The 12,675-nt window shown below is 39.0% G+C and overlaps 1 protein-coding gene across 4 annotated transcripts in view; it reads left to right on the top strand.

The window, feature by feature from the left end:
• Positions 1 to 12,675, top strand: part of UBE2E3 (ubiquitin conjugating enzyme E2 E3) — a 59,430-nt gene that overhangs the window by 44,033 nt on the left and 2,722 nt on the right. For all 4 annotated transcript variants that reach the window (XR_014694284.1, XM_084523577.1, XM_084523576.1 and 1 more), the window contains one exon: positions 10,914 to 11,046. Coding sequence is in view for 3 of the 4 variants with exons in the window: in XM_084523577.1 (XP_084379703.1) it covers positions 10,914 to 11,046 (133 nt within the window). In the remaining variant the exon portion in view is untranslated. The remainder of the gene's footprint in view (positions 1 to 10,913; positions 11,047 to 12,675) is intronic.

Genomic DNA, 12,675 nt, shown 5'->3' with positions numbered 1-12,675 from the left:
AAAGAGCCAGAGTTGAGGACTCATCCTTTTTGACATAACCTAAAACTTGTGTTGCCTACAGTGGTATGCTGAGTAAGTGGAAGTGATAGCAGTTCTCTTTCTTTGCATATCTGAAGGTCTTCCGGAGATCACATCCCTACAGCATCGGCTGTAAAAGCAGACTAACTGCTGAGGAGAAGCCTGCCTAATATACCCGTGCTGTATGTCTTCAGTGGAGAAACAGAGCATTTGCTTTTCAAGTACTGTCAATCTGCCCACATTAAGCACTGAATTTACTTCAAAATTTATTGCTGCTTTGACAGCTTTCAAGCACTCCATTTTTGTGTCTTTTCGAGAGGAAGAACGTTTTTAAAAAATGTGTTGCGGTGACAAAGGGCACTTCGAAGAGCAGAGCATCCGTATCCCCTACTTTAGGCTCTTGCTTAGTGTCTTGCCTCGAAGGCTGAGGGGATTTCTTTTAGTAGAGAACATCAGTGCAACAAAACTGAGAATTTAAAGGCAAAGAAGCTGCTCTCTAGACTTCAGTGTAACAGAACTTGACTTGACACAGCATTCTGTGTCTGTTTTTGATGGTAATGAACTTCAGGAAACAGTGAGGTAGTCTGGAAGCTCAGAGACTCAGAGAAGTGGCTAAAAGGTGGTCATTTAGCAACTGCCAGCCCCTGCCTCTTGCAGCAGCTACAGCCCTTTCTGACTCCAGCTGCAGTCTCCTGCCTCTTTCATTTTAAACGTCTGAGCTGCAAACAAAACTACAATTCTTATGGTTGTTTAAACCAGGAGTGCTCTGTCTTCTTGGTAGCAAGGTCTGCATGCTGGTTTTGGAGAACCTCTTAGACTCCCAGTCACACTGGTGTCTCTGAAAAGAAAGAAATGTGAAGTGGGTTTGGGAGCTGATCATGTGAGCGTGGGCTCTGTGAGATGCTCAGCGTCATTTGAGAGCATGGTGGAATGGCTTTGTCATCCAGATCCAACCAAATGGCACTTGTAAAGTAAGCGGCAAAGTTATTCTCACGATTAAGCCAATATGGAAACATATTACAGATACGTTTGCCAGGTGTCAGTGCTTCTGTTACCACCTTTCATGTACTTTTTTCCAATGTGGAGCTTTCAGCAATGATGAAGGAGAACTGTGGATGCAACAACTCCTGACTGTACAGAAAAGGTCGAGCTGTGGGTGAAATTCACATCACTTTGCTCATTGGCTGAAGTAGATGACTTGTATGTGGATTCAACAGAGGTGGCAGACTTTTCTTCAGAATTCCTACATGGTTACCTGCTTTCATCTGCTGTTGAGAGTTGCATTGTACAAGTGTGAGCTTTTCCCCAAAAAACGTCTTCCAAAAGCAGTTAACTAAGCTGTTTTTACTGCTATAAAGTCTGTGTTAAAGAGGCATAGATACAGTTGGGGAATGTCTTTGTGTATGAAGTGAGAAGGGTCAATTTTATTTTTGAGAAATAGAGCCTTTTACTAGTTACAGAGGCTTCTGTCAGACTTCTGTGATTTCAAGTTAACTCTCCTACATAGGGAGCTATGGCACTACTTTTTCCTGTTTTGTTAGTCTGTAAAGCCTTTGATGTGGAAATGAAAGGAGGCAAGAGGGAGGAAGTGTTTAAAAGGAATAACAGAATTACATTAGGAAGAAAGTATATTCTGGATAGTTAGGAAGGCTGAACTGTGAACTGACTTAAAAGATGACAATACAGGCTTCTTTTGAGGGAAAATATCCAGTGCTTGCTATTTAAGAGCATGGATACAGGGCAGCATTCAGGAAGTTAGTGTGAAACAACTAAAAGCATAAGACTACTACGCATATGTTAAAAGAGTATTAGATCTCTGAGTGGATGCTCCTTACCCAGAGTATTAATGCATTTCAATGTAGGCAGGCTGTCTTGACTGGCTGTTTTTCTCTCTCCTCCATCTGTGTGTGGGCAAGCTGTAACTTCATTGCTGAAGTTGAAAGCTGATTTCTGAAGAGGGAAAAGGGCAGCAATTTTCCTGCGAAGTAGTAAAGAAGCCCAGTCCTTCACATGCCAGGAGGAGGATGCTATGCCACGCTGACACCAGGAGCGTTGGGTGCTCGTTTGGACAGGTGGCTGCTGCAAGCGTGACTTCCCAGCAATTCTCTCTCGCTTGGTCCTTCAGGAAGTCACTATTTTTTTTTTTTTTTTTTTTTTTTAGGAAAAAGTTCATCCTTGACATTCATGACATTGACACCAATCCTAGTTTGCCTTTAGACTTGAATTGTTAGACTGTGACAATTCTCTAACGAACCAATGTGCTTTCTTCGTTCAAAAACACTGTTTATAGGTAGAATTCTTCTGAACTTTTGGCCAAAGATATATTTCTTAAGAAAGAAAATAAATCCACAGAGATTATGTGGGGGGGGGGGGGGAAATAAAAAAACATTGGTCAGTATTTTAAATTGCTTAACAGTGAGGTATTTGGGGCAGACAGCTGGGGACTTCATTTTCAACAGCTTTAATTGACTTTTGGCCTCAGTCTGTTGAAAATTTCCCGGTTATTGTTCATAGGCATGAAGGCATGAACCTTTGTAAGCTGACTACGTTTTTAAAGCCAGTTGTATTTTTAGATCAATTAGGTCCTGTGGTGAAATTGATTGTTTTAACTGTTCTTTCTTCCCAGGTCTAAGGTGCGTGTGTAAGGATGCTGAGAATACATTTTCATTTTTGACATTAAAGTTTTATTGAAAATACTGTTAGGAAATCCTAAACTTGTTTCTTCAGTGTCACTTAACCTCCTGACTTTGAAATTTTTCAGTGAATGATGGGAGCTGACTGATGTGTGGAATATGTGGGTGCCACAGAATTACTGAATGAGATACTAGTAGTACGGTCTCAGTCCAGCATGTAAGGGAATGTTCTAGGATTTGGGAGATTTACCCTGCAGTCATACTCCACAGAGTTTCTGGATGAGATTAGGCAAATGATCCTGTGTCTGGTGCTTCAATTTTGTGTGTCTGTGGGTAGACACCTTAAACTATGGCTGTAAGAGTCCTCAGGTACTGTGTGATTCTTTCAGTATGGATTGCTAGCATCAGGTTGGATGGAGGCTATAATACATTACAATAAATAAATAAATAAATAATTGCAGGTGTATACCAGACGAGTTTTGTTTGTGTTAGGGAGTTAAGAAGGATCCTGTCTCATGGAAGATGAGCAAAATTTGCTGTATTTCCTAAATATTGATTCATCAGTAAGAAATTTTGAGTGAAAGGAAAATTTGAATTATACTTGGTAGACTAATTTATTTGGCAAAGTGATTTGACCTTAGTACAAACTGAGCTTTATACCAATAGGAAGAAAATAGCACACATTTTACCACTAGTCGGGCTAGTGTTTCAGTTGTGATGACAGGGAGCTCATCTTTTATTTTATTCTAAACTATGAATTTATTATGAACACATGTTGAAATAGCAGATAATGTTTCCTTTTACTGACTGGCCTGCTCTATGTTTTGGTAGGAAGTATGGGTAGTATTTGTGGTGTATGTGTGTGAAAAGGAGTTCCATGCAGATTTCAAGATGTTTAAAATAAACCTAACATTCAGCACGGACTTTCTTCATGCCATTGAGCTCTGTGATGTCTTTCTTTTTAAAAAGACTAGTCTTATTTAGAAAACTTTCTATATATTGCCTGCATAGTAGGTATTTATTTACAGCTCCTCTGTCAAGAGCATGGACAGGATCAATCCAATAAATTTTCTTACCTGCTTTAAACCCAGTAATTCTGTTTTAGCTTATCAAACTTCATTCTGGGGATAGTTATTTTTCAAAACAAAAGGTGTGGGAATTTGACCTCTGTAAGTGGCTATGTTTGTTCTGGAAAATGGAGGGAACCTGAGTAGGCTTCTAACAGCAGCAAGAAAGGTCCTAGGAACTATCAGGAATACAAATAGGAAAGTAATGTTGAGCTATTGTAGCAATTAACTAGTTTAATGTTTTTTTTTTTTGGCATTGGAAAAATATCTACTTTCCGAAATGCATTACTTGGGGTATAACATCTGTGATGGAATTATCCAACGATTTGTTACCCATCTTTCTTTAATAACAGCAGTGAATATTCTTCTACAATAGCAAGTTTAGCACTGGAGGTCTTAATAGTCTAAAACACAGTAATCTGGCATCTTTCTGTTTAGGGTGATTAATAGCTGATCTGAAATCTGTTTTAGATTCCCCTAATGGTATGATTTGATGTGAACCAAGTAGGAGCACAAGATTACATTTTAACCCGGACCATGCAATCAGAAGTTTATGCTCTTTATGCTGGCAGCAGGAGGACAAATGATACTTGAGCAGGCATAAAGCCTGGTGCTGCAAAGTGAATCCATTGACCTTTTTGGAACATGTGTGGTTTGGCAAAGTTGGTTGACGTTGTATCAGTTCTTTCCTCCGAGTAGCCACACTGCTTTTGATCTGGTAGTAGGAGCTTTAAAGTTGGATTTACTGTTGCATCAAACCATGGCCTCAGGCACAAGTTCTGTGCTGCTTCACAACCAGCAGAATTATCAGGGGATCCCTAAGTTAAAAATAGGCTTTTCTAGCAGTAATTTCTAGACTTCAGTCTTAAGGGCATGATAGACTTTAAGGACATGACAGAAGCAAAGGTTTGTACAGTGAACTAGACTCCATGTATCTTGAGTTACATGGAGCCTCTATGGATTGTTAGAAGCAGTAAATAACCTTTTTCAGCAAACAGGTGTAACAGATAGTTCAGTGGCAGATAAAATAATACAGGTTATAGCTATATAAAGAACACAATAGACTGGAACTTTTTCTGTGTAAGAAATTGCACGTAACCTGGGAGCCTTAATAATAGTGAGTACCTTATCAAAAAGTAATCTCAATGGGAATTTCATACATTGCTGTAGACAACCCACATGTGTCCTACCCTAGCAAAATGCTGTAATCCAAAAATTAGGGTTATATTTGAAGCTTTTGCTAATGAAACAGTACACTTTCTGTGCATACAGGGTGTACTGCTTAGATGCTGGAAGAACAGGTGCTAAGGCACTGGCACTGATATTACAGACGCTGAGAATATGTACTCCAGAAAGCCTTGTACACTAGGCATTGAAAAACAAAGAAAATGGAAATTGTTGTCCATGCTTGTTAGTTTTCTAAGATACTTAAAAACAGTACTAGAAGCCACAAAAGTATGCCTTTTAATTAACGCTCATTTAATTTGTTGTGCATTATAAACAACACAAAGGAGAACCTCCAAAACTGGGAAAAGAGGATTAAGAAAGATGCTAATGGACAAATATTCTTCAAAATGTTGAAAATATCAAAGCAGGCAACTAATGTGAGCAACAACAAACATATTTTCATTCGCATGTTTAACATTAAAATATAACTACTGGTATGTGATTTGTGCTCCCTCCAGGTTTCACAGAGTAATGCTATGAACTAAGCTTGCACTAGACAGAGATCATTGATTCCTTGTGAGATTTTTTTTAAATTTTTTTTCTGAATTACCAGCAGCATGGCAGGTGTACGAATACAGTGCTAGACAACCCTTTCTCACTGCATGGAGTTTGAGGAAGGTTTTCACATGTACCAAGCCTGGAGGTTTGAGTTAGGAGCCGAGTGCCACATACAGTCAGGGAAAAGCAGATGTCACCAGAGGGAGATGGCAAACCTGTGAGTTAGGGGGTATCTGGATGCTCCTTGTAATTTTGAAGTGGATTTTTCAAGTACATAGTTGCAGAGCATATTCAAGTGTAGTAATTGTTCCTTTCCTTAGTACCTTCATGTGAATTAAGGAAAAAACAAAAAAGTTATCCTACTCTGTTTGTAAGCAAGCACTGCCTGCACTTATATTGCTTATAAGTTATATATTGCTTATAAATTATATAATTTATAGTTAAACCACTGCAACAGACTCACTGTGGCTGAGCAGTCTGTGAAGAGCTTAAGAATTTTTACTTTTGCTGAGTCTTATAAGAGATCGGTGAGGCTGCAGCAGGGGCTCCTTTTTCTTACATACATGTAGCTCTCACTCCATGCACCCAACTTAATTTGTTAGTGGCTGTCTACCTGGGGAGCCTGAGGAATCTGTAATGGTGGAACCTTTGAAAGGCAGACACAGAAATACGCAGTCATTCGGAATTTAGTCATCCAGGAGTCAGTCACTCCTCTGCCAGAGCTTTGTGATACATCAGGATTTGCACATGCTGGGGGTCTCCCACTTCAGTCTGTGCTGTGGCTGCCATGCACCCCCAATGGTCATAGACCAGGATCTTTTGTTCCGTGGTACCAACCACGTTTCTCATAATTTCACTATCCGGAAGCTCCCTTCAGTGATGTCCTATTACAGACCCAGACTGTTTCTCATAATAAAGCATAATACGGAATCAACATCAAATCTAGGTAAATTACATTTTCCTTCTTGCTCTTTCCTTGTAATTATCACAGCCTCAGTGCTATAAAGGTACATTCTGTCACCAAATTTGGAGCACTGTGTTTTAGAAGAGCACTGTTGACAGTCAAAGCGCAGTTAGTGAGTACAGAAAGCAGCATGCTACTAGCATCATGCAGATTGGAAATTTCTTGTCCTACTTTCTCATCCTGCAGCTGGTTCCGTGTGGGCAGCCTTAATGCATTTTGATTTAGTGAATTGTAATAAATACTAAATTCTGATTTCTGTAACCACCCTGTCAGGAGTCTAACAGAATCCTTACTGGTGTAAATGCTGCTGCATCTGTCTGGATGCTCATAGCGCTGTGCTGGAAAAGCCATTCTTCGTCTTCATGAAACCTGAGAGTCAGGGTTCAGTAGTGTTAGGTTTAAAGGACCTGGTGTGACCCCATAGGCCCCTAGAGTTTAACCTCACGTCTTCTCAAATTCACCTTCTGAAGTCATACTTGTAAATTAAATCTGTTCAGCTGACTAGCTTGGATGGGGTGCTGTTATAAATCCTTTGTCTTATCTTGATCAGTTATAGATCCCTCAGTGAAGCACATAATGAATATTTGCTTAGGAAGCAGATGTAGCTGGTTAACTTTATTCTGTCAATTTGTCTATTTTATTTAACAAAATAATAATAAATCAATGCAGCTTCTATGTATTAAGTAGAAAGTCCTTAATTTTGTAAAGAATATTTTGTCATTTAATTTGCTGTGTTATTTTGTTTGATAATTTTTTAGCCTGGATTTAAAGAAAGAAATTGAGTGCTTCTTTTGCTGAGAATATACTGATGGTCCCTTTATGGAATTTGTGATGTTCTGTAGCTAATTTAGGAGGACAGCAGGCTGGTAGCAGTCAACTGAACATGTGCTGTGTAGCCAAAACACTTAAGTCATCATCAGATCTGTTGCTCCATTAGGATTTCATATTTTAAAGGGCAGACTGGAAGAAGATGCTTTGTCAATATTGATTCATCTGGGGGAGTCAGAAGGAACTGGGTCTTCCAGTGATGAAGAAACAGGAAAGGAAAATGTCGTATTCCCCATCACAGTGCTCTGCCCTGTGTGGCAGTGAGAGAGACTTCTAGGCTGTCACTCACCTCAAGCGTAAAGATTTAAGGTGAGATACTTGAAGCCTACGCTTGCAATAGGAGAATGAGTGTCTGAAATAGCAGGAGAATTTCCAGCAATAAAGAGCTCAAATACAGTTGCTAGAAGCACTTCTTGTGCCAGCCTCTTCAGTGCCCCCAGAAGGAAGAGAGTACTTTTTTCTGGATGTGAAGCATCAGTGAAGCAACAGCGTGATGCTTCCTCATTCCCAGCTTTCAGCCCAGGGCTTTACCTGCCATCCACGGGAAAGGACGACTTGGGCTTGCACCAAGGAGTGGCGGTTCTGTCTGTGTGGCTTTCAGCAGCACCTGAGCAATGCTCTGCAGTGGCAGAGAGTCAAGGCGCTGGTCCCAGTGGGGCTGCAGTGCTGGGGGTGTGAGGGGGCATTGCTGGAACCCGGGCTGTCCATCTGCTCTGCTCTGTGCTTGTCCATGTCGGAGTAACCCCACGCTCCTGTCCTGGGGAAAGTCGCTGCGGAGGCTGAGGCAGCCCCGAATGGCTCTGCTCTGTTTTGCTGAGCCTTAAAGAGGTTCCGAGAGAAACAAGTGCTGTTGTGTTTGCTTCCAAAAGAGATTATCTTGGTATGTATACAAAACACAAAGTAGTCTGTGGCTGTCTGAATGTGGTCCGGAGTGGAAATACACAAGTAGTAGAAGCCAAGTGTGGTGTCTCATCTCTGCTCTTTAATCTCGTCTCCACATGCCAGTAATACTGTAATTGCTGGGGGTTCTTAATGAAGCAGGTTTATCTTTAATACTACTGGAAGTGAGACACCACTTCAGCAGTTAAATAGAAATTTCACAAACCTCAATCAGGTGTAATGAAATTGTTCGATTTAACAATTTTCTCCTTTATCTGAGTGTGTTTATTGTTACTGCTTGTATTACTTTTGACATTGCAGCAATCTTTTCTCAGTAGCAAGTTGAACACAGCGTTTTCTTCCTCTTACAAGGAGAAGAATCCCACTTCTCACATTATAGCCTGATCCTTTTATGTATTACTAGTCACAGCACAGAAGAGGACAGCAGATAGTAACAGGCAGAGAGTTATTGCACTTAGCTTCTGGCTATTAACTGATAGATGCCCTTGTTCTGACTGGGTGAGTGATTACCAGATAGTTTGGCACCGGCCTGGATGCTATAGCTGCACTTAATTGTGACTGATTCATTGGGCTGAAATATGTCACTAATTTAATTCAGCTATTTCATTAATCTGATTGAACTGCATCCAGCCGTTAGAGGTGTATGAAAGAAAGGTATGTGACACACGAGGCAAGAACAGTAACCTCTGTATTAAACTATAAAACAGTCATTAGGACATCTAACGCCGAAATTGAATTGCTCCATAGAAACTTGGTTTCCAAGCATAATACTAATTAGCTATAAGCTTGATGAATGTCAAGAATTAATTAAAACATTTCAGTAGCCTATGTGGGTTTTAAATATTGTCATTATTGCCCCAATATTTTCAGTTCATACACTAATTGCTTTTTAGAGAGCATACATGGAATTACCTTCTGGAGTGACTGAGGGTACAAATGGTTCATTATGTCATTGAAGGTGCACCTCCTTGCCTCTGGTTTTCCCTTCTTTCCTAAACTCTATCTACAGTTTTTGTTCCACTTTTGTGCATGAATTGCACATAGAAAGATAAGATCTGTGGTTTTAGACCCAAGCTTTATTTTGAAAGTACACTTTTAGTCTTTCTTTCTTAGCTGTACTCTGGAGGCCAGCACATTGTTGTTACCTACTTTCATTTTGGCAACAGGAAAATAGCTATGGTTCCATCAAATTATTTTTTTGTTTTTAATTAAATAGGATGTCGGCCAAAATCCATGATTATTTTTACCCTATTAATAAAAGGCCTGCAACAGTTTAGACATTTAGTACATGAAGCAGACACAAGAAAAAAAAAAAAAAAACATTATGGGAAATTATGAATTGAAAGGCAATTCCTAATCAAAATCAGCTTTTGGTTATTTCTTGAATATGATCTTAATGAAAAAGTAGCCAAATTTTTGTTGGGGGAATAGTAGATGCGTAGTGCAGACTGCTCATATTCCTTTTCTCTGATGAATGTCTCCACATGTTTGGCTACGTAGTAAGGATGAGCGTCCAACACGCCATGTTGTAGACTGCAGCCAGACAAATGCACGAGACGACATGACATGGGAAGAGCCTTAACACTGGGAAAGCTCCTCTGTGTGTTGAGCAGCACCAGAAACACAGACTCCCTGCCTGCAGCTTAGTACCCTGCTTCATGCACAATCACATGTGACAGTCCTCAGCGCCTGTTCCCTGGACCACAGAGGGAGAGAGGGAGAAAGACAAGGACACTTCTCCATGTGTCTGCAATGTGTAGGTAGTGCCTGGGAGGCTGTAAGGCAGGGAGAATTGAAAGGATCTTCTACGCTGCCTGCCGGGTTATTGACTTATGTGTTTGGGTGTGATGGACCCACAGTGCCTCCGTGAGCTCAGCCGTGTTATTGTCTGCAGCAGTCAGCTTGGTTCTCAGCAGTTTGGATTCAAGGCCTTTTTCTTGTGGGAGCTTCGTTTAGTTTTTACACTGAGACTTGCTTACAGAAATGAGATTTTGCTTTGATTTTTTTTGGCTGCTGTGTTATAATAGCATGAAGTACAGTCTCCCCCTTTCAAAGTTTTAATTAGTTACAGAACAACCCTTTCACTAGTGAGAAATGTGTTCAGTATGGTACTTAAAATAAACTATTTTTGGCTAGTTGCCTAAATGCTGATAGCCCAGAGGCATAATACACATATCTCCTGAAGAAAACTTTTGGATTGACAGTGTCATAAGAAGCTCAATTCCAGCGTACTTAAACCTGCCTTTCCCATCCATAGTTGGAAAGGGTATTGCATTTCACTCTGTAGCATGTGAAAAAAGTGGAAATAAATGTGTATCAATATATATGTAGGTTACATTTTGTATGAAATTGTGATTAATTCGATACCTGGAAAAGACGAGTGTGGTTGAGATACACAACTTCTTTCATGTAGGGATATCATGTCATTGGAAAAATACCATGTAAAAGCTCAGAGCATACTACGTGCTTGGGGAAACAGATGTGGGGGAGTGTTTTGGACTGACAGTCCAGCTGCTCTTGGGTTCTCCGTTCTATGTCCAGAGGCATAAGAGCCCAGGGACAGCGGAGTGCCCAGATACTGCCTGTTTAAAACACTGAGCCCCCTGAAATCAGTTGAAAATCAGGCAGATGTTGAAGATATGCCAGTGGGTAGCATTAAACAAAACAAAATGAATACAGAAGGAAATCCATAAAATACCTGTCTCAGAGGTAGATCTGACGCTCTTTTTTTTTTTTTTTTTTTATCCTCTCTCTCTCCTTTCCTCTTCTTTTATGCAGTGCCGGCCCTAAAGGAGATAACATTTATGAATGGAGATCAACTATACTTGGACCTCCGGGTTCTGTATATGAAGGGGGCGTTTTTTTCCTGGATATCACATTTTCATCTGACTATCCGTTCAAGCCACCAAAGGTAAGGGTAAGGTTTTCATTGTGTTTGTTGTTTTTTTAACATATGAGAAGAATTTAACTTGTAGTAGGTTACTCAGCACCTTCTGAAAATCAAAATTTTTATGGGCACTTGAAAACAAAAGAATTCAAAATCTTGGCTTGCAATTTCAGCAAATCACGTGTCTAATTTATTTCCTGAATTCCACAATGAATACTGATTTCGAAGCATTACCCAGTAATAAATGACATGATAATTCTGATCAAGAGTAAAGATACAAGAAACTAATTTTAATAGAAGACAGCACAAGACCTTCTTATGCTTCCTTCATCTCATTCCAGCTACTAAAGTATATGTAAAAGAAACATTTTCCTACTGTAAACTAGATTCTATTTTATATACTTATGCATTAGTGTTAGCAAAATAACAGAAAGATAAAAAGAAATAACATTAGACAGCTAAAGTATTATATTGTGACATAGAGTTGGGTAAATTATTGTGATGACTTCCATTATATTATAGACTGTCAAAATATTTATACTTGTTATATCACCAGCCATGTTTGATAGTATTTTTCAGCAAAAGTTCTTTTTATAAAATGAAAACAATATTAACTTTAATTAAAGTTTAATTTCCTTGCTTAGAATTAGTATGGTTGTTTAAGAAACCAGAATTTACTAACAGGTGTCAAAGAAGTTAAATGTTCCCTTTTCCCCTCCCTTAATGCCAAATTACAAATCTTGACCAGGGCACCAGAAAGGACGCTGCTGACATTCACAAACAGTAAATGAGTTCTGTCACACAACATTTCTACAGCTTGTGGCTCTTGTGTCTGTAACATTGTTATTATAAATCCAGTATCTTTTTCCATTCCCCAAAGGAATACAGTATAAAGAATAATACACCCTCTTATGTATTTCACACTTGCCTGAAACTTAAAAAAAATCAGTGTTCTTTAATAATGTTATAATGAAATGATGCAGAGATTTAGACAAATTCCTCTTTTTTTTTTTTTTTTTTTTTTAAGAGTTAGGTTATTTTTGAATATTCAGTAGTTTCAGAAACTATCATGGATTTTTCCCCCTTTCATAAGTGTGAAAAAAAAAATTTCTTCATCTTGTGCTGTATATAGTTAAGGCACTTAAATGTTTCAAACTTTTTACTTGTGCAGAATAATACATATTTTACCGATATTAGTCTGAAATAATATAAAAATGAGGATGGTGTCGGTTAGAGAGGTAGCATTGTTTTAGGTGTGTATTATATCCTGTGTAATGAAAAGGTACGGCAAAGATTTCATTGCTAATTTGGACATGAATATTACAGCATTCCAATTTTAAATGTCATGGTCTATATTTGGGCTTTTGAAAGAAAGTAAAAGATAAGCTAATACTGCATATGCAGTCAAGTTCTAACTACTTCTTCACCTTCAATAACTTCAGTAAAGTTTTGTTTGTGATCAGACAGTTCTTGACATGTGATGTGTGCATGAACCTAGCATCCAGTACTACAAAGTAGGTCCTAATTTTTGTGGGTACCTGACAAAGGGCTTGTGTGAGAGCAGTCTGTGCACTGAAGATCTTGGTAGGTTTCTTAAAAATAGCCATGACTGCAATAAACAAAGTCTAATTTCAATAAAAAATATTTTTCTAT

The sequence above is a fragment of the Aythya ferina genome (assembly GCF_964211825.1).
Source record: "Aythya ferina genome assembly, chromosome: 6".
Classification (NCBI taxonomy): Eukaryota; Metazoa; Chordata; class Aves; order Anseriformes; family Anatidae; genus Aythya; species Aythya ferina.
This window is presented reverse-complemented; position numbering and strand designations above follow the sequence as displayed.